The sequence below is a fragment of the Sander vitreus genome, chromosome 21, assembly GCF_031162955.1.
Source record: "Sander vitreus isolate 19-12246 chromosome 21, sanVit1, whole genome shotgun sequence".
In the NCBI taxonomy this organism is placed as follows: Eukaryota; Metazoa; Chordata; class Actinopteri; order Perciformes; family Percidae; genus Sander; species Sander vitreus.
Genome location: NC_135875.1, coordinates 24,335,634 through 24,363,107, shown reverse-complemented (window position 1 = coordinate 24,363,107; position 27,474 = coordinate 24,335,634). Strand labels below are relative to the sequence as shown.

Sequence of the window (27,474 nt, the reverse complement as noted above, 5' to 3'; positions counted from 1 at the left end):
ACTGCATTGGATTAATTGCACTGAAAGTGATTGTTTGCACTAGCTGAAAGCAGCCTATATATGTCCCATCCTGACGTGGTTATTGATCTCTCTCCCTGCTGCTGCTGTTCACTCTACCATATTAAACCCATTGCTTCATGAGTATCTGAGATTTGCATATGACAGCTATCAGCTGTTATATTTATAAATGTCCAAGTCAGCGTTCTGTCTATAGTACAATATCAACCTTTTCTTCGTAATGTAATTTCCATATCAACTGATAAAGCCAAACTGAATGTTTGTAAGATGTTAGAATGGGAAGATGTACAAATGTGGCCAGCTAGAGTTTCCTGTAAGACTTAAAGGGAAATTACACCAGGAAAAGAGACAAATGGAATAAAGGTTAGGAATGATAAAAAATTTAAAAAAAATAGTCATGGTAAATCAAAACACAATGTTCTACAATTATGAGACACTTAGTCCACACTTTGACCTGAAGTAAGTTATGAGACTGTAAATCCAAATTCTAACTTCTCAAGGCTCAAAGTTATAACATACTAAGTCATAACTATGATCTACTTACTATGTCCAAATTTGTAATATTTCATCACTCTGATTTAGTATGTCTAATATTAACTTGTGACTGTCTCATAACTATGCTCTCTTCTAAGCCACCAGACTCCTTTTGACAAAAACAGCAATTTTAGCTCGTGGAGCACGGGAGATGTTGGTACAGATGACTTAGTTAGTGTTATTATGGGACTTTCTTTACGTTGAAAGAAATGGCTGCGCTCCATAGCAACCAGCTTGTTATGTGCACCCGATAAGGGCCTATTTGATTGATTGTGAATATGATTATTCATGAATAAAAATCAATTTTTGCTTCGCATCGGGGCCGAACAACGCTCCTTAGCTGTGATATAATCACAATAATTGGGGTTTTCTTTCATTCGTAACATTTCATATATATTTTTTATTTCCCTTGTGGAGATGGGTTTCAAAAGATATCTCAGGGGCTCTTGGAGTGATGATTCATTCCCAGGAAATACACAGAGCCAGACCCACTAAAGGGCTCTTTGGAAAGTCAAAAATCTCAGCAGCTGTTGGGACACAGGTAGGACTGGGTATCGTTCAAAATTTGATACCAATAACAGTACCGTGACTTCAATACCGGTTCCTAAATAATACTTTTTTTGATACCAATTTATGTATTTTCCAGCTCCTAACACGTGAGCTGTCCTGTGTGTCTCTACGACGTGTAACGTTAGACAGCCAATCACAGACATTATTAGATCTTGGTAGCAGCATGCTGCATGCTGATTGGCTCACTGACTCTGATGAGATCTCTACTCCTTAGGTATTGAAATTGGGTATTGAATGACGAGGTATTTTTCGATACTCGATACTTCAGGCAATTCATCTGTCAATCAGCTGCACAAATGAAGCTGAAGTCCAGATGATACTGTGTATTATTGACATTAGGGCTTTGACTCCGAACTTCGATATTCGAATATTAAAAAAAGTATTGATATTCAAACGAATATTAGGCAGCCCTTAATATTCGAATTTCGAACCTGTTATGGGCATTATTTTTTTGTAAATGTGTTTTCACATGTGGCTTTTTCACGCATTTCAAAATGTAACTCTCGCTCGGCCGTAGCGTGGTAGCGTTGCATTTCCCCCGACTCATTTCCTGGTTTTCCTTCTCCATAAACAACATGAAGTCAAGGAGAGGGTTAACTTCTCCTGCTCCAGATTTCTCACCGTGGTCAGAAAGAACAGGGGAGACACTTTGTTTCTCTCACTTTGTCTCTAGAGTCACTACTCGCTCTGAAGCTACCGGTAATCACCGTCACTCTCTCACTCTAACTAGGGCTGCACCATATTTTGTTTCATCGTCTACATCGCGATGTGCGCATGCGCGAGAGTCACATCGCAGGACGTTGCGATGTTGACGCTACAACTTCTTTGCTGCTTGATCAAAAAAAGTAAACTCTCACCGTTCTCCTTTTCCATCATTGACCGACCCTTCCCCTTTAAGACAGGTGGTCATGTGACGTAACGTTAGTCCGACTGGGGGGGGGTTGTTATGGGAAGTGAGGCTCTCCCGTGTGTAGAGAAGTACCGTAAGCGGAAGCTGCCGCTGACACAGTGATGCACATGCTTTTCCATGGGTAGTGAAGCTACAGTAGTCAGTGTTTTATGTTCGCTGCAAAGACAAACTAAATCACCTGATTAATGCAGCGTAATCACGACGTCTCCCGGCCATTTTTCACCGCAGAAAGCTGCTACCAGCCAGGCTAAAGCTAACATAGTTAGCCTAAAGAAACAAGGCGTCTGTTCCAACTAACGTTACGGTTCGGAGCTGCGACGCTGGAAACGTAACACTAATCTACAACAGCAGTCTGTTTCTGATATAACGTCATTTACACTGATTTAAGTGCTCTTGGTCACACAGTTTGTTGAAGAGTGTGACATGCAGGCTCTGCATGCACAGCAAACCAACAATCATGATCTCTTTTAATCAATTTCTCAAACAACCAAAGCAGGGCCCACTAGTCGACCACAACCTGAAGTTTAGAGGAAGCAACATGCATGCATTATTAATATCATTCACCTTTAGCCTGGATTGATATTATATGAATACAATGGTGTCATGTCAGTCAGCCAGTGTATTTCTTCTTAATTTCTCTCTCCAACATCACTTCAGAAGAGTAATCACAGCGCTTACTTGCTTTGGTTTTTGTAAAGCATTAAAGTTCAACAAAGACTGGTTCACATAAGAAAATTTCCTTTTTAATTTTTATTTTCTTTGTAGATGCACTCCTTTATAAAATCACCCCGGTAGTTGAGAATTATTTAGTATTTCTAAATAGGGCTATTCATGTCCTCCTGTAAAAAATTCTTTTTTTCATATCGCAATATATATCGCAGGGGAAAAAAATATCGCAATGTAAGTTTTTTCCAATATCGTGCAGGCCTAACTCTAACACACACTCCCCACACACACGCGGCTCGACGCACACACCAGCGCAAAAGTATAAACATCAGACCACTTACGTAGGCTGCGGTGAAATGTCCGACCTTCCTGTTGAAAGCATACTGTTTGTATTTAATCCAGGGTCTGACTTTTCATAAAGAAATTGGGAGAGAGACAGTAAAATATTACTGATTACATTTTGAATGACGTGTGTGTGTGTGTGTGTGTGTGTGTGTGTGTGTGTGCAGGAGGAGAGAGGCAGGCTGCGGCCGAGGCTCTGCAACATGAAGAAGGGAACCAGCGGCTACGGCTTCAACCTGCACAGCGAGAAGTCCAAACAGGGCCAATTCATCCGAGCTGTGGACGAAGACTCTCCGGCAGAGAGAGCCGGCCTCCGACCACAGGACAAGATCATCCAGGTACACAACACCCTCGCTCACATTGTTCTGAAACTGAAATCCCAAGAGGTATATTAGATTGTTATTGGATGGAGAATGTATGTAGCTCTAATGGGCACAATTGCATGTGAAGTGTGTTTATCTACAGGCTCGTGTGTGTGTGTGTGTGTGTGTGTGTGTGTGTGTGCGCACTTTAACCCCACAAGGTTAAAGGGCTGTTTGAGGGTTAAGACTTGGTTTTAGGATTAGGGTTAGAATTAGGTTAGGGTGAGGGTGAGGGTAAGGGTTAAGGTTAGGGTAAGGGGCTAGGGAATGCATTATATCAATGATGGGTCCCCACAAAGATAGTGAAACAAACATTTGTGTGTTTGTGTGTGTGTGTGTGTGTGTGTGTGTGTGTGTGTGTGTGTGTGTGTGTGTAAAGAGTGCAGAAATCAGCCTTGCTGTGCGGGATGACCAGGCCTTCTGGCCATGCTGAACATGGCAAGAGTTAATCCACTTACTGCATCTATGGGCTGAATTACAGCCTGCTCAAACCGTCTGCAGGGCCTCTCACATGCAGGAGAGAGAGAGAAACAAACGCAAACAAATTAGACAAATCTTCTTCCCCAAATGTAAAGGTCAGTGTAGACACTTTTAGACGGGGACAAACTGAAATGTGTTTTAGGCAAAAATTTCAAACAAATGATGACCTGACCACAGAAACGGCACACTGGAGGAAACCACCACCATCCTAACAGCCAAACACCCACCTGGACCAGTAGCTTCCTGTAAATATGTAAATACGTTAAGAGTTAAATTGGTTGTAACAACAAGTTGTAACTAGGGGTGTCACGATACCAAACATTCAGTGAGCATAGAACAACATAATAAAGTGCAATTAATGGTCATAGTGCAACAACTAGTGTCCCCAGACACATTCCAGACTTCCAGGCATCTTTTCAAAGGTACAAAAACAACAACAGTGTTTCTAACAGTTGCGTGACCAGAGATGTTGGCTAATTTTCTCCTGAACAGGTAGCTAGCTAAGCATTAGCTTCAGGCTTATTTATCACGGCTACAAGGGACGGCATTTTATGTCATTTCAACGTTTGTGTACTCACATTGAATTATATAGCTAGAGTACCTGAGTTGGTTACTCGCAAAAAAAATTGAGACACAGCCAGTAAAGTGGTCCTGGCTAACCGTGGCCAACGCAGCCATGCTAACGGTTAACGTTACCGGATGAGCAGGCAAGCGGGCCACGGCTGTTTACAACGTGTAGCCTCTACAGCGGCCGTAGCCGACAACGGTGAGTTATTTGAAGCCAAGACAGGGGGTCTGTAAATCAGGAAGAGAGGACCGGGAGTTTGCAGTCAACATGCCGTTTTTAAGGTCGGGTAGAGTTGACGCTCGGCCACTTCTTCGTGACCTCCTTCTTCTGAATGTATCGACTGGAACACTCTGAAGCGTATACTGTCCCCATCAGTTCCGGAAATGCGCAGCACCGATGTTGCTAACACTGGCATCATCGCTAACGGTGCCTACGGTGCTTCAAACAAATGGGCATCGTCTGTGTTTTGTAATTTTAGAACCGGAAGGTATCGGTAGTATCGGTTCTCGTGACATCCCTAGTTGTAACAATGTGAGAAGTTGTGTAATGATTTTGCCTTTATACCTTTATGTTTAAGTTATTGTTAATTTCCTTTTATTTATACATTATCTGCTTTAGGAATATAAGCAATGTCTTCTCATGATGTAACGCTCTTCAAATTGAACTAATTGAATTGCGGAAGGGGGGGGGGGCGTTCAGAGATGATGAAGTAATACCGCAACTATTCACAACCGCATACAAGCTTTAAACAGGACAGGGTGGAGGTTTTGGAGGTGGATTTCTGTTCTGTGGAGGTCACATACCACTTGTTGATGCCTCTGTGGGAGTTGGTGAGACTGAGAGATTGCATTCCCTCCTCCCCTCCCCCCTCGGCTCTTCCTCCCACAGAAATTCCTCAGTGACTTATCTCCCTGGATGCTTGATTAGTTCCAACTGTGGGAGTGTGTTTGGATACCACGCCCTGTAATACCACCGTACCAAACGGCTTCCCTCACTGGTACCATCACTCTTGTCTGGACTCGTTCATTCCGTTTATTCTACAGATCTGCTTCATCTCTCCTTACCTTACAGACACATCATCATTCACTTTGTGTGAATCATCAGGGATACCGCAGACTAAAACCTGTTAAAAGAACCAAAATGTCAAACATTCTCTGGCTGAGAGGATTTGCTTTAGCCTGGTCCTACCAGACTCTGGTCCATTAGCCTGGTCCTACCAGACTCTGGTCCATTAGCCTGGTCCTACCAGACTCTGGTCCATTAGCCTGGTCCTACCAGACTCTGGTCCATTAGCCTGGTCCTACCAGACTCTGGTACATTTCATTTGTCCAGAGAGTCTGGCCTCTCTCCGTTGACAAGTGTTAACTTCCTTAAAGGCGGGTACTCTTTCGAAGTTTAAAACTATTGGATCTGCCCAGAGCCACTCTGGAGCTGCCATAACCAATCGCTAACGTTTGGTCGTGACGTCGGCTTAGCATCGCTAGCGTTAGCCTTTAGCCGACTCCTTCACCACTAACGGCAGCGTTGCCACAACGGACCGAATGGCTTCGCTCGCATCTTTCTCAGCCGCCATTACGGAACTACAACTCTAGCGCACGGCCTCAACGTCATCGTTCTCAGCCACTCCCTCTGTTCGCTGATTGGACCGCCAAAAATTTGGCCGGAGAAAACCCAAGACTATACCGCAAACTCAGACGGAGTACTGAAGGGAAATGAAAATTGAGCGGAAGCCCGTAGGAGGGCGGAGCCAGGCTAGATTTGCTTCACTTCAATGGGAATTGAATCTTTGGGTTTCGGACAAAACGAGACATTTAACGACGTCCCTTCAAACTAGGGGAACATACAGTATATGATCACTATTTTTTGGCAAATCCTATGATGACAGACAGTGGTCCGACTCTGCTATGAACTGTCCTTTCTGTGTAGTTTGAATCTACCATTTGTAAGGTCATGTGATGTGAGCATGTTGCTGCGGTCTTCAGAATCTAAGCTGAGATGAACCGATGGTTTGTTTATACGGATGTTCTTTTAGCTCTATGGTTAACCGTGTCGGCTGTCGGCTACAGTCAGTGTGTTCTGGTTAGAGGACCACACTGCATGTTTTGCATGCATTAACCCATTTACTACAAATCACTCAAACTTACTAGAACCTCCTCTCCCCTCTTGTCTCTCTCTCTCTCTCCCCCCCTCCCCTCCCCTCTCAGGTGAATGGCCTGTCAGTGATTGGCCTGCAGCACTCTGAGGTGGTCGCAGCCATCAAAGCAGGAGGAGACTCCACCTCGCTGCTGGTGGTGGATGCAGAGTCTGAGGAGTTCTTTAAGAGATGCAGAGTCCTGCCCACTGAGGCACACGTCACCGGTGGGACACACACACACACACACACACACACACACACACACACACACACACACACACACACACACACCCACCCCTTTACAATGTGAAAAGATCAAGACCAAAGATGTAGTTTGAACTGACTGTATGATAAATGGAGATGAAGTGAGGCCTTTGTGTCTTCTTTCCCCTGTAGGACCTCTTCCTGAGCCAGCATCAGAGGAGGAGGTGAGGACCCCTGCACACACACACACACACACACACACACACACACACACACACACACACACACACACACTCACACTCGTACACATGCACACACACTTACAAACACAGACAACATGGGAAAAGTGGATTGGCCCCTCTGGTGACATTGTGTCTGACCCTTTACCATGGCAACAAGAGCTCAGCAGTGTGTTTCCCCCTCTCTGTCTCTCTCTCTTCGGTGTCCTGGAGGATCATGGGATTGAAGTGGCTTTGACTCTCGGGGCGAGTTGGGGATTATGCTAATGAGATGGCTAACGAGCGCTGCTCACACACTCGCACATGCAGCAGATTCTACTCGGCCGCAGCGACACAATCACTCATTCACAGCAGTTACATAACACCTCTGACTTAGTGTGTGTGTGTGTGCGTGCTTTATCAGTTGACCATATACAGTATTGATTTACTCACATTTACAGAGCAGAGAGTTTGGTGAGTTTGTACAGAGATCTAGAATAGCAGCTCAGGTCCAACCATTTACATAAAACACAAATCAGGTCAATATCTATAAGACGTTTATAAGAGGTTAATAATGGACATTTGTCTAGATGAAAATGCAGCTGTTGTGGTTTAGTATGTGCATGTGTTCAAAGGCTGTCAGAGCAGTGAGAAACTGTTGTTATGCAGCATATTGCAGTATCCGTCCAAAGCCACATACAGAGCCTGAGTTTATTTTTAGAAGAGCAGCTGCTTACCAATTAGATGCCAATTGCATACATGCATGAAGTGAGTCAGACCGCATTCACGTGCTGCAGATCAGGTCACACAGTGCAGCTGAAGAATGTGGACGTGTTAATATTTCAACCAGCGTTGAGATCCGTGCTGACGCTGAGCCTCGGCTTTAATAAGTGAGCGATGAGAATATGATGGAGGCATGCTGCATGTCAGCGGAGGGGGGCGGGGCGGGGGGGGGGGTGGTGGTGGTGGTAACTGCCCCCTGCTGGACAATCATCCACATCACAAAACCAGTTCTCTTACCTGCAGCCACACACACTCGTAGTTAGAGACCTCGACCTTTGTTATTATCATAAAACATTGTTTCTAACTGACCCTTTAATCTCAGTCGCTGTGATGCGTTTCCTGTGTGCAGGCGGCCACCCAGGCGAAGCCCAAGGTGTCGGTGAGCTCATCGGCCTCCAGTGCGTCCTCCAGCGCCTCGCTGCCAGCAGAGGTACAGCAGCAGCAGCACATATATGGATACATGTCAGACATGCGCTGACACATGACAATATACCATTTATTTTTTAAGTGTTTCTTTATTTTTAGATCAGAAACCTGCAAAAGTATACAGAAATACAATCTACTGAATTTTGACAATTTTGCATTTTTTTTTAAAGGTGCCCTGCCACACAAAACCGTTTTTACTTGCATTTTTTTTTTTTATATATGTTGGGTCCATATGTGTTTGTGTTATGTGGTGAATGTGAAGCTCTAGCTACTGAACAGAAATATCAGGCCAATTACAAAAGCTGGTCAGTCTGACGTGATGTTGACTGAGCTCATTACTATTCATGAGCTCGCCCAGTTGCGCTGGGTAAAGGATGCTGACAGCCAGGCTCTCATTGGCTAGCTGTTAGCCAATCAGCGTCAAGCAGCTTAGCTCGTTGAATATTAATGAGAACTGACACAAATCGAGCGGAGTCTTCCGGCAGGCTTTCTATACCACGCTCGAATGGCTTGAAACAAGGTAACCAAGGTTACAGAGTCCGTGGTAGAACTTCAGACATTACCACAAAGTAATGAAATAGGTGTGCACCTTTAAATCTTATTTTAAAGTGTTTAAATGGGCTGGCCCCGGGCACGGTGTGTAAGCTCATTACACAGAGAAATAACAGTGACCACAGCTAACCACAACGGTAGAGTCCCAATGTGCACAACACATTTTGGTCCATCCTCCCGGTCAGGAAAAGGTGCACACTTATGGAACTCTTTATCCACGGAACTGAAATCCCAAACAGAACTGAAAGTGTGGCAAAAAAAAAAAAACCTGCTCGCACCGATCATTCACGTCGGTTAGCAAAGTGATGAACCTGAACATCTCGAGAGGTTTGAAGGAGGGAGGTTGGAGTCTGTTGACAGATGATTAAAGTTTGCAAAGAAACTGTCTGAAAATCCTAAAAAATACGACATGCCTGGTTCTCTCCAAAGATGGAATCTTAGAAACACTCTCTCTCTCTCTCTCACTCTCACTCTCACTCAATCACTCACTCACTCACTCACTCGCTCACTCAGGTGGAGCGGGCCCCGAGGACGGCCCCAGCAGCTGACAGCCTGGGTCTGAGCATGTCGCTGGCCGAGGCCAAAGCGAAAGCCCAGCAGAAACGAGCTGCCAAGAAAGCCCCGACCATGGACTGGAGCAAGAGGAACGAACTGTTCAGCAACCTATAATCATCATCATCATCTTCAGGTCCACCCTGACCGTCTTACCGCCCTGTGTCCGCTCGCTGGATTTGGTTTTAACTTTGACCAACACAATGTTCATTTAGAACATTTTGAACTCGTCTTAAACAGTATTATTTGATGATTTTATCTGTTTTAATTTAGTTTTGCCACTTTTTCTTTCACGTTTTAATAATTGGTGACGTCACACACAGGAATGAATTTTAATATATTAAGAATGTTTTAAAGTGAATAAATTGTAATGGACTGTTTCTCAAATGAAAAGGACCATTTAAGGAATAATGGGGCATAGGGAATAATGTATTCTTGGCAGATTTTGAGTGAAAATGTTAAATCTACAGTTGGAACAAATTTACAAAAAGATTTTGATGTCTGCAATCAGCAACTAGAATGAAATAATCTCCATTGCATCTGTGAATGATCAACGCTGAATGACTCTCCCGAGTCCTTGTTGTCAGCAGTGTGTTAGAAGTCTTCAGATGGTTGAAGGGACTGTGTAGTTTGAAGAACGATTAAAGCTCCGGTAGCCTTAAGCCTGATTTATGCTTCTGTGTAAAATCTACGCCGTGGCTACGTACGTAGGTACGTGGAGACACGACACTAGGCCGTACCCTGACGTGCAGCTCTCGGAAAATGTAACTACACGTCGCGGCCTGGTAGCGTTGCATTTCTTCCCCGACTCATTTCCTAGTTCTCCTTCTCCATAAACGACATGAAATCAAGGAGAGGGTTAACTTCTCCTGCTCCAGATTTCTCACCGTGGTCAGAAAGAACAGAGGAGACACTTTGTTTCTCTCACTATGACTCTAGAGTCACTACTCACTGCGCTGTCACAGTCTCTCTCTCTCCCTCGCTCTCACACACTCCCCACACACACGGCCCTGCTATTCTCTTTGAGAGTGACACACACACCAACGTATAAGTATACACTTCAGGCCACTTACGTAGGCTACGGTGAAAGATCTGCGTGGAGCCTCCACACAACCATAAATCACGCTTTACTGCAAACAATTTGTCACTTCTGTCCAGTTATCTTCCGCTCCAGGGTTTCTCTCTGTCATCTTATGACTCTTGGACAGTACAGATTATTTTTTCATGTTGCTCTTGATGGATGAATGTACATACATAAATAAAAATGATTTAAAAGAACATGTTATTTTGAGAGAAATGAAGCTTCTTAGTAAGTTGAATGGGAGACTGTGTGCAGGGGAACTGATGCTGCAGGTAAGTCCCTTTGGTAAGCGTCATTTGACAAAAAAAACATCTTAAAGCTGCACTTTGATATTTTCATATCAAAGTGCTCATTATGCTCATTTTCAGGTTCATAATTGTATTTAGAGGTTGTACCAGAATAGGTTTACATGGTTTAATTTTCAAAAAACACCATATGTTTGTTGCACCCTGTGTGTTGAGCTCTCTGTTTTAGCTACAGAGTGAGGCATTGCACTTCTATTCCATCTTTGTTGGGAGTCGCACATGCTCAGTAGCTAGGTAAGGACTACTAGCCAGTCAGAAGCAGAGTATGAGGGCGTGCCCTGACAGTACCTAGGTAAGGACTACTAGCCAGTCAGAAGCAGAGTATGAGGGCGTGCCGCTCTAGCAGCTAGGCGAGCATTATAACGTGTTACAAAGTGACACAGTGTAAAGGCTGGACTACAATAGAGCTGTTTGGAGCAGTTTGTGAACAGTGTTTTCTGTTGGAGATGGTAAGTCCCTTTGGGGTGGACTTTGGGCTTTTTCATTTTGTAAACCTATAAGAAACACCAAAAAGTAGTATATAACCCAATAAAGGAAAGGGAAAAAGCCAAAAAGCACAATATGAGCACTTTAAAGCTGAGTGCAGGCCTTTGGTCTCCCCCCTCTGGCAGTCAGAGTAATTACACCAACACTGGACGTGCTGAAGAGAAGCAGTGGGATTCCTGTGGTTTTCTCCCCACTTCCTGCCTGTCAAGGTATTGGATAATACAGGTAGACTTGACATTCTGTGTAACAAATCAGAGCCAGGTTAGCAGCTACGCTGTGAACCAGTGAGCAGGTTGGTTGACTGCACTTTGTGTACTAGATACTACTCGTTCTGAGTACAATCAGCTGTATCGACTTCCTCCCGTCTCCACAGTCTCAGAGACGGGCTGAATCAGCACTGTGTGGCATCCGTTCTGCACTCTAGCTTTAACAATTTGCGTCACCAAGGGTGAAACTGTGAGAAGCCAGAGAGGCCAAAAACTCTCACCCACTCCCGTCTGTCCATTTGGCTGCAGTAAAAAAAAAACACCTGGACAAACTCACTCAGTACAAATTCTCCTTTTAATGATTTCCAGGATGATACAGAATTTAAATGGAAATATAAAAAGTAACAGGCATCCATCAAAGTAGAACAGAGGAATCAATAGTGCTTGAACTTTATGCCTTGAACATCATAATCTACGAATTATTTTTTACAGTTGACCTAAATCTTCTCGCTGCAAAGGTTTGGGAAGAACTTTCTAAAGGGCTGTTTAAAAACTCAAGAGTTTGTAAGGACAAATGTAGGATTAAAGATGGCTTTTCTTTACTGGCCTCATTGAAAGACGTTGGCTCACAGACCCAGTCAGCGTAGTTTGGCATTGGGTCAGTGACTGACGGTGGACTCTGAGTTAATAAAGCATCTTCCTGCGCGGTAAATACTCTATAAAGGTGCATAAAGAGAGAGGGATAGGTAAATGAAAGAAAAATGTAACTAAGCATTAAGTTCAATTCATGATCTCTTTTGAGATATCTGGCTTCAATAAAGTGGTGATCCTGAATAAGTTGTCTCACAAAGCTGGTTCCGTTAACTCTACGTTTATCAATCAACTTTGAGTTTGTGTCGCAGAGCAAACAGCCGATCATATGCACCAAACACATCCATAGTAACATGTTTAATGAGATGGGAAGAAATGATTGATTCCCACTGGGAAATGAATTCATTGCAGCAGTAAAAAAAAAAGAAAAAAAAAAAGGAACAAATAAGACCATAAAGGCAGAGTTAAGCTGTGAGGGGTCGCTGCTCTTCAATGGAGTCTGGAGCGTGCTGGAATCATTTTAATGACTCGTGAAAACCAGGGTAAAACAATCAAAAAGATTGCCAATAGTTCTATTTTCTCTTATTCTCTCTCTAAACTATCTGTAGCTTCCTGCTTTAACATTTACAGTTTCCATTTTGGGATTTCTTCAATTTACTGTAAAGACGACTCTTATTTAAACCCAGAGTGGAATTTCTGCCGCTACGGGTCTCTCAATCACAACAACAGACAGAATCTGATGACGTCGTGAAGTAGCGCGGCATCCTGGGAGTTGTTGTCTTCGCTGTTAAACACCAACATTGCCAATGATGTGACTCAGGCAGAAATAGTGTTCACGGACGAGTTAATGCGGTGCTTCGCAAACTATGTTTTCATAATGTACCCCGTTTTGAAATGTGTTTTTCATCCAACAGCACTAAACTATTTGGGTAGAAAAGCATGCCTAGCTTGAAAGAAACGTACGCTTAAACTTAAATGCTACATTTTAAATGTTTACAATCACTAAATTCATTCATAACTATGGTGTATAATTATTTTAGGACTTTTGCATGACTGATATTTTTTTAAAGGGAACATTAAAAAGAATCTCACGTACCCCCTGCTGTACTCCAAAGCACCCCTAGGTACCGACACCGAAAGATATTCCTGGGCTTGGGTATGGAACAGCTGCTGGGGTAGGGGTATGCGGATCCCCATTTGGGAAACCCCAAGTTAATCTATTAACGGTTTATTCACGTTACCTTCAGTCACGTTTATTCAGGTTATGTCATTTCAATCTAATAAAATAGCTGCAAGTAACATTAGCTAACGTAATGTTAACATGCTAGCTTAGCATTAGATGAGTCGACTACCCAAACAGCTACTGTAACATTAGCCAACATAATGTTAACATGCTAGCTTAGCATTAGATGAGTCGACTACCCAAACAGCTACTGTAAAATTAGCTAACATAATGTTAACATGCTAGCTTAGCATTAGATGAGTCGACTACCCAAACAGCTACTGTAAAATTAGCTAACATAATGTTAACATGCTAGCTTAGCATTAGATGAGTCGACTATCCAAACGGCTACTGTGACGTTAGCCAACATAATGTTAACATGCTAGCTTTGCATTAGATGAGTCGACTATCCAACTGGCTACTGTGACGTTAGCTAACGCTGCGTGGTGAATTTAATCGTGGGCGCTGTTAACCGTGGTCAAACAGTCATACTGAAAATAACTTTGAGCATGCTGAACGTTATAATGTTATGGTTTAGCCACCAAGCATTAGCATGAGCCACGTAGCACATTGTAGTAAGTAGGATCGAAATATTGAAATTCGGTCTTACTACTGTGTTGCAAAGTGGCATGTAATCAATGAAGAAAGTATGTATTACTACTGCTACTGGGAATAATTTTGTGACAGTATGATTTACAATTACTCTTGAATGTATCATCTAGGCCACATTCGGCCCCGACAAAACGTAGCAACGCGTTTTTTTAGACTGAAACGGGGGTGCGTTGAACACCCTGCTGTGTGCGCAAGCTGATTGGCTATCACCTGGGACACAGCCAATAAACAAGAGACACGCCCACCAAACCAGAGAAAACACAACTCAAAGCCGCTTCACACCGTTCAGAGGAAACATGTCCTTCAACACGGAAACTGTAGCAACACGGTGCACACCGTTGGGAGACTGAACGTGTCCCTGGTGTTCCCCGTGTTTTGACGGACGCTAGAGCAACTAGAGAGGTCAAAGGTTAAATGACGCCATCGACAGGCTGCCAAATTGTACAGACCGTTGCCTTGAATAAAATGACAGATTTCTCTGGGTTTGAACATTGTTGGAAACATTTGGGATTCAACAACTCGACATATAGAACATGGGTCGAGTCATTTACAGTTACATATTATACTTTTGGAAGGTGTGTAAGCAGCAAGTCCAACCAAAATGCAACACGTGGAGCTGACTGGTCCGCTGCTACTATATACTGCCACAAGTCTGGCCAATCAGAGCTCCTGCTGCTGCCTCGTGGGTTTCTGCTTACACATCTTTAAATCAAAGCAATCACGAAATGATAAGTGTCAATTACAAAGCAGGAAACTACGGCTCCAGCGAGCTCCTCTGAGCGGACAATTTCTAAACATAATGCGTGGTTTAAATTTACAATGGCGTTTTAAAAATGCATCCATTTTTTACTTGTTGATTATGATTAAGCGTGTAAAAGTCTTTAATTATTCCACTCCGGACTCCCAATCTCTTAAGGCCCCGATATACTTGCTTTGAAACAATGCGTACATGTAGACAAGCGGCTGCGACACGAACAGCATTGTTCACATGCTGTCGTATGCTCACTGGCCGACACCGGAACATATTCCTGGGCTGGAGCATGGAACAGCAGCTGACCTGCCTGTCAGATGATATGCTGCCCCCACGTTCGTGTGCTCAATTGCATATTTCGGACGCGCGCAACCTACGCTTCAAAGGAACGCAGGATAAGCGTAGCAGCTATCTTACATGGGCAAACGCGTAGTTAAAAGCAAAATATATCGCCGCCTTTACAGTGTTTGAAATACTGAACATATTCGGACTTGAAATGCTTTGGAACCGGCCGCTGTTGAAATGTTTAAAAGCATCTCCCGTTCTTTGGAAGCAGCACCCTGAGGCCAGCTGTCACCCCTGATACACGTCTTTGCACTGACGGTAACGCTTTAGAGGGAGAACGTTTCCTCACTTTGTGTCCATAACAAAAGACTTTGGTAAAAACATGTCAAATCATATCAGGAATATGCTGCTTTAAATACAACAAGCTATATTTTCCCCACGTTATAGACAATAAGCAGCAAAGTATATATATATATATATATATAAAACACAGTTATTCTAGGATAGAATGATTTTAACAGTCAACAGGAAGTCCATTTGTTAAAAAAACAAACATATAGAAGTATAAATATACTCAGTATAAAGTTATCTGACTACACACATACACAGCGCCACCATAGACTCATCGATACATTTACAGGTAACATAAATAAAAATGGACCCTCATTCCCTTTGGTGATGATAGAAATACTGAACACACAGACGTCTTGTTGCTGCTCCATTAACATTCCCAGGTGTGTGTCCTAAGGCGAAGCGCTCGCGTCGAAGACCTGGGCAATACTGAGGAAGAGCTGTGCAGGAGATCCTCAAATGTTTCCCCCCCGGGCAAGAATAAAGTATCTCTGTACCTTATCGCCCGATCCTGAGTCATGAAGACTGTCTCTGCTCTCAAGCCGCCTACACGCGATCCGCGGTAACACTGCTCTGTGCCGGCCGTTCCATCGTTTTCCTACGGGGGGAGAGCGGTGCCGCTCAACTAGGCGCAGCGCTACCCTTGGCGTCGCATGGCGGCAATTCCCAGCCGTTCGCAACGGCAAGGGTAGCGCTGCGCCTAGTTGGGCTGCACTGCTCCGGAAATTCAGCCGGATGACCCTTTTTTTCAACCGGATGTCCGTCACCTTCCTCTGTCTTTGTGTTGGCGTTCTAAACTCCGGTGGATTTCTGAGGACTATGGTTAACTGCTCCTCAGATCTCTGAAGGGTAAATCCAGACAGCTAGCTAGACTATCTGTCCAATCTGAGTTTTCTGTTGCACGAACTAAAACTACTTTTGAACGTACACGTGTTCCACCAAGTTCCTTCCCGAGGCTATTTAGCAGAGGCACCGCGGCTCCGTCCGGCGCTTAGCACCGCCCAAGACAATGGTGATTGGTTTAAAGAAATGCCAATAAACCAGAGTACGTTTTTCTCCCACCCTGGAATGCTGTGTGGTATAGCCAGACCTTCCTCCGCAGCGCTGTGGAGGAAGGTCTGACAATGCAAGACTACCCTTGGCGTCGCGCACCGCTCGGAATTGCCGCTGTACGCGTTCTAATTATTTCAGCTTTCACCTAGTTGCCGCTGACCTTTCAAGGCGACAACCGATTCCAGAACATTCCTCTGCCTCGTCCTGCCTCTCTGCTCTGCGCCCTACCTCGCGGTTTTGCCGCGTATCATGTGTAGGCGGCATTACAGCTTCACCGGTTGGTCTCCATCTCCCTCTGGCGGGATTCTAATTGCCCGTGTTTTGTCTCTTGCTCTCCTGAGAGAGGAGCGCCGTGAGGCAGAGTTCAGGATGTCACTCCAACATGGCGTCCAGCTGGTCAGCCAGGTCATCAAACATGTTGCCGATGTCATCTAGAATATTCCCCGCTGCCTTCACCGTGCTACTGCCGCTGTGAAACAGACAGGAGTGTGTTACTACTGACGCAGTGTGTCGACTCAGGTTGTTCAAAGCAATGGTGCTGAAAAACAAGTGTAGTACTTTGTATACAAGTCAATGGTACTGACTAAAAACTTCATGAAGCCAGAAAAATCTCATTTCTTTAAATCCAAAATAAAAACGTTTTGCCTGTGTCATGCACCCAACTGTCTGTGAGCAGCTTTAATGTCAAGGGTAACTTGTTTTTTTCCAACCTGGACCCCATTTTACTATGTTTTTGATGGGAACAACAATCTTTGAAATTGGTCCAGTGTTGAGCAAGAACACTGTAACTGGCAGCTGTGAACCGGGCTGCAATGTAACCCTACAGGACAAATGTACAGCGTCAGTTAGCGTCCACTAAAAGTTCTGTTTTTGCCACTGACAAGTGTCTGACATTATGGAAAGGATCCAGAGATGGAACGTTTTTAAAAGAGTTATTTCCCCTGTTTAACCAGATACAAATGTAAACGTATTATAACAATTCATTGTTAGTTATCTAAATTAGAGTTAATCTTCCACACCCCCGCCATGTAGAGTAGTACCTGTCCACGCTGCTCCCCTGGGCCAGTTTGTTCTCCACCACTTTGAGAGCAGCTTCCAGTGACGTACTGGTCTGCTCCAGCCTCTGCTGAGCCAGCTGCTCCAGACCGGCGGCCCCGGCCAGAGGCGTCGCCATTCTCCCCGCTGGAGCCAGGGGGGCCGAGGTGGGGTACGAAGGGGCCGGCGCTGGGGAGGCCGGCGCTGGGGAGGCCGGAGCAGCGAACGCAACGCTCTGGACCACGGTCACGTTCAGTCCTGAGGGAAGTTCAATTTCAATTTCATTTTTATTCATAGTGTCAAATCATAAGAGAAGTCTCATCTCAATCATCTTCCACATAGAGCAAGGTCAACCCCACACTCTCTAATTAGAGCCAACACGTGGGGGGTTAATCCAAAACAAATGAAACCATTTTGGCCAAAATATTATTCTTTAATGAGGCAAATTTAGATTTTTTTCTTGATTTTTCTAGATTTATTTAAAAGGGACAAAGCACATTAATCCACATGAGCCAGAGTCCAACATGTAAATGTGCCAGATTGAGCCACGCAGGCACATTCTCATCTGCAGTTCCTAAGCAGGTGGATGGCTTGAAAAGAAAAACATTAAATAAGCTACAGAAATACAACACATAAGCATCGACAAGTAAAATGACACAAGCACTATTCCAGATCAGGACAGCTGGCAAGTTGATGGCATTTATTCACAGAACAAGTATGTAAGTTGATAGTATTAGAATGTCTACCACAATAGTGTTACCTGCTGTTGATGCTGAGACCACACTGGGCTGACAGAGTCTCGGTCCAGACAAGGCACCAGCTTTCTGTGGACTCTCTGTCTGTGGGTTCACGGCTTTGTGGCTGGCTACACATGTCTGTGTGTGAATGCTGCCGCCCAGCCTCGGGGAAACTGTGTGAATCTGTATGCTGGTCAGTTTAGGAATGGCTGTTTGTGCAGCTGGTACTGAAGAGACTGTTTTCTGGGGGGTTGTTGGTTTGCTGTTCGGCGGTTGTTTGAGAGGACTGGTAGGTTTCGAGGACACTGGTGGCTTGGGGCCTTTTCCCATGGAGCCTACTCTCTGGAACATATTACCCGGCCTCTGAGAGTCATCATCACTCAGCGCCCTGACATCATCAGGTGTGTGGAGGCTGTTGGCCTGTGGGCGGTTGTAGTCTCTGTTGGGGGACGTGGCCTCCTCAGGTGTCGACGAGTCTTTGTCTTTGGGTTTGTGTCGTCTTTTCACCGTGTCAGACTCTTTCAGATTGAACTCTGGGAGCTCCAGGCTGTTGGGCGTCTGGCCTGGAGGCTCTGGAGGAGCCTTCACTTCAGTGTCTGTGAGGGTGTTAGCTGCAGTCCTGGGCCGCTGTTTGATAGTAAGGTTGCCTTCTTCAGCGAAAGGGAGGTGCTCCCCGGAGCTGTGCTTTGGAGATGCAGTAGCACTCTTTGACATTCTTTCGCTTCTCCTTGCTTTCTCGAGGGTTTGCTCTGGGCCTCCACCTCTCTGTCTGCCAGTATCCACTTCTGTCCTCTCGCTTCCTGTCCTCCTCAGGCCCCCCAGGCCCAGAGCAGGGACCGGTTTGGAGTGCTGTAGGATGATGTGAGGAGTCATCCCATGTGGAATCGGGGAGGAAACAGGGACGAAAACCGGTGAAACTGCGATATGAGTTGGTGGTATATCTATCCTCCTGCACGGACTGCTGCTGCTCCCCTCCAGCTTGGCTGCGATGCTCCTCACGCTACCTGAGCCCTCCGTCTCCACCCCGCCCTTCACCTCTGGCTCCCCTCCTTTCCCGTTTCCCGGTTGGCGTGCCGGGCTGCCGCTCACCGAGCTCATCCTCTTGGGCGGTGCCGGGGGCGGGCCTTTGCGGCGGGATCGCACGGCGAACGAGTGGCTGCGGTTGATGTGGCGCTGGGTCCCTGTGGCGCTCGTGTGGCCACGTCCCGGCCTGCGAGACAGGGTGGCGTAGGAGGGCACGGCCGGGGAGGAGGCAGAGGTGCAGGGGGGAGCGAGGTCGTCGTCTTCGTCCGGCTCACCGTCGGACAGGGCGTAGCGAGTCAGGCTTTGGGCTCGCTTTTTGTGCGGGCCCCTCTGGGTGTCATCAGCTGGGCCCTGCCCAGGCCGGGGTCCCAGCACAGGGACCGCTCCGGGCAGAGGTTTGGAGAGCACCCATGGACCCCCGTTGACGCCTGCGGCCTGCGCGTGGAGGTAACTGAAAGCCTTCTGTGTGGGGGAAGGCAGCGGCGATGGAGAGGAAGGGGAGGAGGGCGGATGGTGCTTGGGCTGATAGAGGCGGTGAGGGGACTGAAGGTGTTTGGCCTTGGGTGGGACGGCCGGGTAGGCGAAGCGAGGCATCTTGCTGGGGGTTAGCGGAGGTGTTAGGGGCGAGAAGGGTTTGTTGGGGGTGGCAGAGCGACTCTCCCACATCTCTGTGGGTCTCTGTCTACCTCTACATGCAGGACTGCTTCCTCCACCCTTGGCCTCCTCCCCCGCACCACCCCCCAGACTCTCCTCCGACCGGCTGGAGATCTTGGCTGAACACGGTGCAGCTTGGTGATCTTGAGAATATCCTGAATTTGAATTTCCAGAATTCCCCGAATTCCCTGATCCCCGTGACCGCACGCCGATGCTCTCCTGACTGAGCGACATGGCAGACACAGCTGCTGCGGAGGCCGCGCCCCTGATGGCGAACGCCTCGGCAGCGCCTCCCCCCGCCCTGCCCATCATGGCTCTCTGCAGCTCGGCGCTCAACTCGCTGTCCTGGAAGGAGAGGAGGGCCCTAGGGGTGCGAGGCGAGGGGCAGCAGTCATCAGGAGGAGCGTGAGCGTGCACACTGTGTGTTGGCATGTGTTCAATTGCCACCAGCTCCAGGGCGGCGGGGGGCCTCCGTCGGAGAGTCCCGCCTCCGGCTCCATCGGCATGGTTACGAGAGCGCTGCAGGTCACAAAGCCTCTTCACCGCTAACATGAGCTTCTTCTGATGGCCTGAAACACAGAACACACTTTAAAGACAACTTGGTTAAATGTGAGAGTTCCTTCTTCTTGACCTTTCAAAAGGAAGTCCACTTACTAGCTTTTTCTAGAGCTTTCGACCACATTTCAGGGTCTCAGTCACTGGATAGTTTACTCAGACCAATTCGTTAATTAATTGTTAATTGTTGTTATATGACATATCAGGATACGCCCATCTCATTCCCCAGTCATCTTCCCACTTAGCGATACTGCTAATTTTCTTTGCTACAAAGTAATGTCGAAAATATTTATTTGGACTATATTCCTTGTCTTAATTCAATCAATTTCTATCAAAGTGGAGAGGAAATTCATATCATGAAAGCCTCACTAGAGCCAACAAATGTTGTGTGAAGTGTAAAGTTTGTTTGGAAGCACAAGAAGAGATTATCCCCTTGCGTGCTCAAATGGCCATGAATGGATTTGAAGAGGATGAAGAGTAAACAGTCCAAAATGGAACCGCTTCATCCTTTGGGGGAAAACCACGGACATCCACAGCACATTCGATAGAAGTCCGGTCCGATTCCTCACCCAGTTTGGTGATGCCTATCTCCTGCAGGTCCTCCCAGGTGATGTCTTTGACGATGGTGATGGAGTCGTAGCCGTTGTCACACAGTCTCTTCTGGTACTGAGGCAGTCCGATCACACTCAGCCACTCCCCCAGCTCCGACTGAGAGACACAGACAGAACAAAAGAGACAACGGAAGTCAGAATTATCCTGGATGTTGTGTTTTTGCTGGTTTTAAAGCTATAGTGCGTAGTTTGTCTCCCCCATGAGGAATTCTGAGTAATGACAACAACACTGTGTTGCATCCACTGGACGCAAGCCTTCAGTGATCGCGCACACCACAGCTTAGACCTGAAAGGGGGGAGAGAGGGGCAATGACATGCAGCAAAGGGCCGTGGGTCGGAACCAAACCTGCGGCCACTGCGTCGAGGGCTGAGCCTCTGTATATGGGCGCACGCTCTACCAGGTGAGCTATCCAGGCACCCAGAGCCAAGAGTCTTAATAACTTTGTAGCAACTCATTTGGCAATGGCTTGAATGTAACGTCCATTATTATAAATAAGTTACGCACTAAAGCTTTAATTGCAGTATGGACTGTGTGACCACGACCACACGGTTAGACACTACTGGCTCAAAAGTATTATAACAAATCCAAGAGAAGTAGCTGCGTTTCATGACTGTTAGGACATCAACATGCGAGTGGGACTTCAGAGGGGTTTCCTCACAGGAATGTAATCAGGCAGCCACTCGGGGATGCTCAGCTTGCCAATCTCCATTGAGATCTTCTTTCTGTGGCCTGGTTTGGTCACTCCGATGGCGGTCAGGTCCTGAAGAACAGAACACACGTAGGCAGCCAGTGAATACTCAACTTCAACAAAAAAAACAAACAAGAGATGACATTTCTGTCGCACCAAATGCTTGCTCTGGGGAGGAATTGTTGCGTGTCTGTAAATGATAGTGTGTTCTAGACCCACTATATCTGTAAAGTGTCCTGAGAGAACTTCTGTTGGATTTGACACTATCAAAACAATTGAATTTCATCATTCATATATTGCCGATTGACTGCTACAGTACAATTAACATTCATATTATATATATATGTATGTATGTGATAGTTTCATTTTATTTTATTCAAGAACACAGCACTCAGTGATTTTCACTCCTCCTCCAATAACGTACCACATAACACAGGAAGTTAATAAAGATGCCACATTTCTTCTTAGTTATGCAGTGGTCTTGATTTACAATTTGGCACCATGCATAATGCAGTATCAATGCAGGAAACTACGTATGGAGATAGAAGGTGGTAAGACATTACCAGTAAAGTGAAAGTGCACAGCAGACAAAAGTGTTGCAAATCAATAAAGAAGCAAATTAGGAAACACAATCAACAATAACAACAATGGATCTACATTTTAATAAATCATTAATGCTAAAATGCTTGTAATTGTAACACACACACACCTCAGGGGTCATTCTGCTGATGGTGGGTACATCATATCCCGCGCTGATGAAGTTGGATGTGTACTGCTCCAGCTGGAAGTCACACAGCCACTGGTAGATGGCCTCCGAGTCCTAACAGAGAGTGAGGTGGTTTAACAGGCGTCTCTCTCACACAGAGCTACTCTGGCTGGAGTACTCTACACACAGCTACTCTGGCTGGAGTACTCTACACACAGCTACTCCGGCTGGAGTACTCTACACACAGCTACTCCGGCTGGAGTACTCTACTCACCTTGCCCTGCAGAAGCTCCTCTGGCCTCACAAAGCCTTTCAGAGGAGTGCTGTTGGCCTGCCGACGGGAACCACCTGGAAAACACACACGATCAATCTTACAGGACGACGACCTCCACCGTACTTTACGGGGCATTCAGACCCAAAAAAACGATCCAGTGATTTGCCTCAGGGTGGTGCGACGGGGACGGGGACGGCCCATTTGTGTGCCGTCCTGTTGTGTTCTTAAACCCCCCCAACAAAGGACAAGTAGACTTTATATTTCACAATTACTGTTTTCAGTCAGATCGTTTATAGAGTTCAACGTTTCCGACCTCACTTGAAGGCAGCTTTATTTCCCAGGATAGAGAGAGAGCGAGAGTGAGCGAGAGAGAGAAAAGAGACGAGCGAGAGCTTTGTTGTTGCAGGAAAACATTCAGCTATTACACAAACTCCCGGGCAGATCAGAGCTTGTGTTTGGTGTTTTAAAACTTTCGTGTGGCAGCAATAGAGGCAGTGAAGTGTCCTGTTTCCTGATTCTCACACCGCCTCGAACTATAGCTCAACACACACCGACCAGTCTGATCTCCAGTTACATGATCGGCCACCGCAGCGTGACGTGGGGTTGTGTTTCTCCAAAAGTTGAGTCGGTCTCAACTTTTCGCCGCAGGCCCGCTGCATTTTTTTTGCGTGTCCCCCATGCGGCAAACCCCCAGCCGCGGCCTAAACGCACTACCCCCATTGAAAATGAACGAAAGACCGGCTGACGCAGGCTGTCTGAACGTGTTATGTCTGCAGGGTCAGCATGCCGACGGAAACAACAAGACCAGACAAAGAAGAGAAAAGACTCAACAGGAACAAGTTTCAGGAAGGGGAGTCAAAGCTGTACACAATCAAATGCTAACAACTATGCACACATGAGCAAGTTCCTAATATAGTCTGCATTCAATTGACCCGCGAACCCGCCAAATGCGGGTAAAAATTAATTTGGCGTGCAACATTGTAAAGTTAGTAGCCAATTTGGCTGGTCATGAATGAAGCGGACAACGCTGCATCGGTTTGAATCAGCCAGCTGCAGAAATGTTGCCAGATTGGTCTGTTTTCCACCAAGAAATTTGGCTGGTTTTGTGTGTTTGGCTTGTAAACGTAATGTTTATCTGGCAACCCTGCTTGAACTACTAATCCTACATTTCCCATGATCACTTTGTCGTGACATGTCGTACAACTGTTGGCTATGTGCCTAGCGTGCGTGGAACCGTTTACGAGCTACGCTGAAACGGAGAAGACGAACGGAATGGCGCGAAAGCAAACCAGAGGAGCTGAAAGTAAGTTAGTTAAAGTTAGTTAGGGAAAGAACAGACAGACAGACATTTGGCTAGTGGAGAATCTGATTGGCTGGTAACTTTAAAAATCTACTAGCCATGTTGGCTTGTGATTTTTAGTGATTTCAAGCCCTGTCAGTCACGTCAAACTAAGTGGAATCGTGGAATCAGTCGCAGCTGTAAGCGGTTGTTGTCGTTGGGTCACTGCAGGTGGGTGAAGGTGTGTTATCTATCTGATCTGAAACCCACTCATGACTCATCTCTCTCTCTCTGTCCTGACACATTAGCACAGACCTCTGAGGAATGCACCTTCCCTCCCATTCTCTCCGTCTTTGCCCGAGGCGAGCGCTTTCATCGTTTGTCTTTCTGCTCTTTAAGGCTCAATCACATCAAGTTACTAAATCAAAAATGTTCAAGTGGCAGTTCCCCCAAATCATACTTTCTGACTTTCATAGGTTTTATTTGTACAGGCAGAGATTTCTTAATACAAGGGACACTATCTTTCCATTTGTGTGCATCCTTGTCCCAGAAATGCTTGTTACTAACCTAGCTCTGGGGAGTTTACTCCCCGGAGTCATTATGTTTTTTTTTCGCCCAGCACATTTCCTTGGATTAGGATGGCACCAAGATCTTGGTTGCAGCTGTCGCCGTGGTCCTGCTGCACTCCCTGTTACACCCTGCTACGCTCTGCGGTGCCCTGCAGTGTCCTGCTGAACCCTGCTGCGTCCTGCTACGTCCAGCTATGCTCTGCCACGCTACACACTGTAACGCCCTGCAGTGCCCTGCTATGACATGAACTACTACGACTCCCTTTTGTAGTCACTGTGCCATTATCTTTATTGTGACTGTTATTGCCATTGTTCATCATACCCCCAACCGGCACCGTCAGACACCGCCTACCAAGAGTCTGGGTCTGCCGAGGTTTCTTCCTAAAAGGGAGTTTTTCCTCGCCACTGTCGCACTAAATGCTTGCTCTTGGGGGAATTACTAGAATTGTTTGGGCTTTGTAAATTATAGAGTGTGGTCTAGACTTACTCTATCTGTAAAGTGTCTCGAGATAACTCTTTGATTTGATACTATAAATAAAATTGAATTGAATTATCTGAAGAACAGAAGTGCTTCCTCAGGTCCTTGATTACAGGTCAACATTTGGGGTTTACGCTCGTTTGCTTTCTTTCCGAGAGTTCCATGGGAAGATCACGTTTTTGCATTAAGTACGGAGCTTGAGCCAGGAGGCGATTAGCTTAGTATAGAGAATGTAATCAGGAGAAAACAGCTAGCCCGGCTCTGTCAAAGGTTTAGAAATACACCTAACATGTCTACAGCTCACGAAGTTAGGTGCTGGAACTATTTCTTGGCGAACAACAGCCGGGATCCATGTCACCACCGTGAGGTTGCCAGGTTTGTACGGACACATTTCCTAAAACCTGTGCTCAGCGAACATCCAGCAGCCAGAGCTGCAGACACTGCACAGTTGTTTCTACATTTCTGTTTGTGTACAGGCAGATTCAGAATGCGGCTGCTCCAGTCCTCACTAAGTCCAAAAGAGTGGATCACATCAGTCCAGTTCTGAAGTCTTTCCACTGGCTTCCTGTCTCTCAGAGAATTGGTTTCTAAATAGTACTGTTGGTTTGTTAAGTACTGAGCGGTTTATTTCTGATCAGCTGCTCCATTCTGAACCCTCCAGACCTCTCAGGTGGTCTGGGTCAGCTCTGCTTTCTGTCAGAGTCAGAATTAAACATGGCGAAGCAGTGTTCACTTTCTATGCTGCACAGATCTGGAACTAACTCCCAGATAACTGCTGCAGCTCTCACTTCTTTTAAATCAAGGATGAAGACTGTTCTTTTTCTAAGTAATTGCTCATTTCTTACACTGCACTGGAACTTTTATTCTAGTATTTTATCTGTTTTATTTTTTATTTTTAACTGCTCTTGAAGCTGAAATGTGCTGTACAAATAAAGCTGCCTTGCCTAAACAAAGTGGGCATGTTTTAGAACTTTAAACAGGCCAGGCTAGCTGTTTCCTCCTGCTTCCGGTCTTAAGCTAAGCGACTCCAGTTTTGTACCAAACACATAGACACGGGTGATATTAATCTTCTCCTCTAAACACAGGGAAGAAAGTGTATTTCCCAAACTTCTGAAGTACAGTATAACTTTAGGTTAATCCAAAAGTTTGGATGCCCCAAAGCCAAAGAACCTCAGGTTTTTTTCTTCCCATCTAGACCTGACACATTCCTGTTTTCTGTCTTGCTTATCTTTCTGTATTTTATTTGCGGTTTTTTGAGTTCTGTTTTTCTCTACTTTGTGGTGAAGGTCAGGGGCCCTGGTCTCCAAAGAGAGTAAAACGCAGCACCTCGTGGAGAGGTATTTGGCCTCAGGGAAAGAGACAAAACTATTGGCTCGAGAAAATAAAAAAGGCTGCTCTTTAGAAAGCCCAAATAAAATAACAGTGTGTACACTCCAACAAACACCTGACTCAATATTATATATCAATATAAGTCTGGAAAGAGCTTGTCGTTTTACAGACATGTATAGCAGGGAAGGAACTGCTAAAAAATAGGTTGGATGTTAAATTGATGTCAATTCAAAACTCAAGCGTTTGAGTTCATCAGGAGCATTTTCTCTGGTCTTGCTGCCTCCACTGTCTCAAGAAACAAACACCCCCGGTCACATCTAACAACTGAATCTAGCCAAAGAGAGGACGTTAAATGTGAATCAATGCTGGATCCCCCGCAGCCTGGACACACAGCAACAATCCGTCCATGACTTCTTACCCTTCAGGAGGGAGGAGAGCCGCGCAGCTCCTGACGTTTTCATCCTTCCTTCCGACTATCCTTCACGCAGACAAGACATTTTTTTTTCCAGTTCAGTCATCTGATCTCTTCTCTTCTCCTTCATTTAACAAATAGGTTTGGCTCTTTCTGCTTCTGTTCCTGTCTCCTCCCTCTGACCCCTCCCCTCCAACTCCTCATTCCTCTTCTCCTTCACTTAACCCTCCTTTCTATTCAGCCTGAGGTCAACACAGATCCTCCGCTTCGTCTTGCATGTCACTCCACAATAGGGCTGCACCACATGAGGAAAATATCTCATTGGGATTATTTTGACTGATATTGCGATTGTGATGTGATTCACGATATTGGAGGGAAAAATCATTTTTTGTACCATTATTCTCATTTTCATTGAAAAATATTAAAATTATAAAAATTTAAATGACTTATTGTGAGGATCTGTACCAAACAAAGTTTGTTTTCTTTAGTCTGTAGGATAGGATTTGTAGGCCGGGACGTCTCAGCAGCACCACAATGCTTCATTCTGAATGGTTTGACACATATTTTGCCTTTAACAAATGTTGCACCCCCCCCATCCCTGCGATTTGTAGATTGCACTAGTCCAGGTGTCTTCAACGTTTTTAGACCAGGACCCCTCAGCTGAATAAGAGATGGATCAGCGACCCCTTACAACATATATTGTATAAAATAGAGTTGCATATTATACTGGGCCTACAATAAGGTGTAGGGCAGCCTAGAGCCTTTAGATATACCTTTTTATGGCACATTCAATAGTAAGCTATTACAATAATTGTTGACCTATATGTATACGTGATGTTTTAATGTTAAAATGTGGAACAG

The 27,474-nt window shown here is 45.5% G+C and overlaps 2 protein-coding genes across 5 annotated transcripts in view; one reads left to right on the top strand and one right to left on the bottom strand.

Annotated features, from left to right (window-relative positions):
* The window catches only part of nherf1a (NHERF family PDZ scaffold protein 1a), a 37,376-nt gene extending 26,779 nt beyond the window's left edge, over positions 1-10,597 (top strand). Inside the window, exons 2-6 of the mRNA XM_078278934.1 lie at positions 3,208-3,378; positions 6,655-6,808; positions 6,981-7,012; positions 8,139-8,219; positions 9,281-10,597. Of these exons, the coding sequence (XP_078135060.1) occupies positions 3,208-3,378; positions 6,655-6,808; positions 6,981-7,012; positions 8,139-8,219; positions 9,281-9,436 (594 nt within the window). The 3' untranslated portion in view covers positions 9,437-10,597. The remainder of the gene's footprint in view (positions 1-3,207; positions 3,379-6,654; positions 6,809-6,980; positions 7,013-8,138; positions 8,220-9,280) is intronic.
* A 1,136-nt stretch (positions 10,598-11,733) lies between these two features.
* The window catches only part of caskin2a (CASK interacting protein 2a), an 80,947-nt gene continuing 65,206 nt past the window's right edge, over positions 11,734-27,474 (bottom strand). For 3 of the 4 annotated variants that reach the window (XM_078278929.1, XM_078278931.1, XM_078278932.1), the window contains 7 exons: positions 22,547-22,620; positions 22,276-22,386; positions 21,537-21,638; positions 20,836-20,974; positions 18,058-20,280; positions 17,303-17,555; positions 11,734-16,731 (listed from right to left, as the gene is read on the bottom strand). In XM_078278929.1, the coding sequence (XP_078135055.1) occupies positions 16,635-16,731; positions 17,303-17,555; positions 18,058-20,280; positions 20,836-20,974; positions 21,537-21,638; positions 22,276-22,386; positions 22,547-22,620 (2,999 nt within the window). In that variant the 3' untranslated portion in view covers positions 11,734-16,634. The remainder of the gene's footprint in view (positions 16,732-17,302; positions 17,556-18,057; positions 20,281-20,835; positions 20,975-21,536; positions 21,639-22,275; positions 22,387-22,546; positions 22,621-27,474) is intronic. The other variant, XR_013503720.1, reaches the window with a different exon arrangement.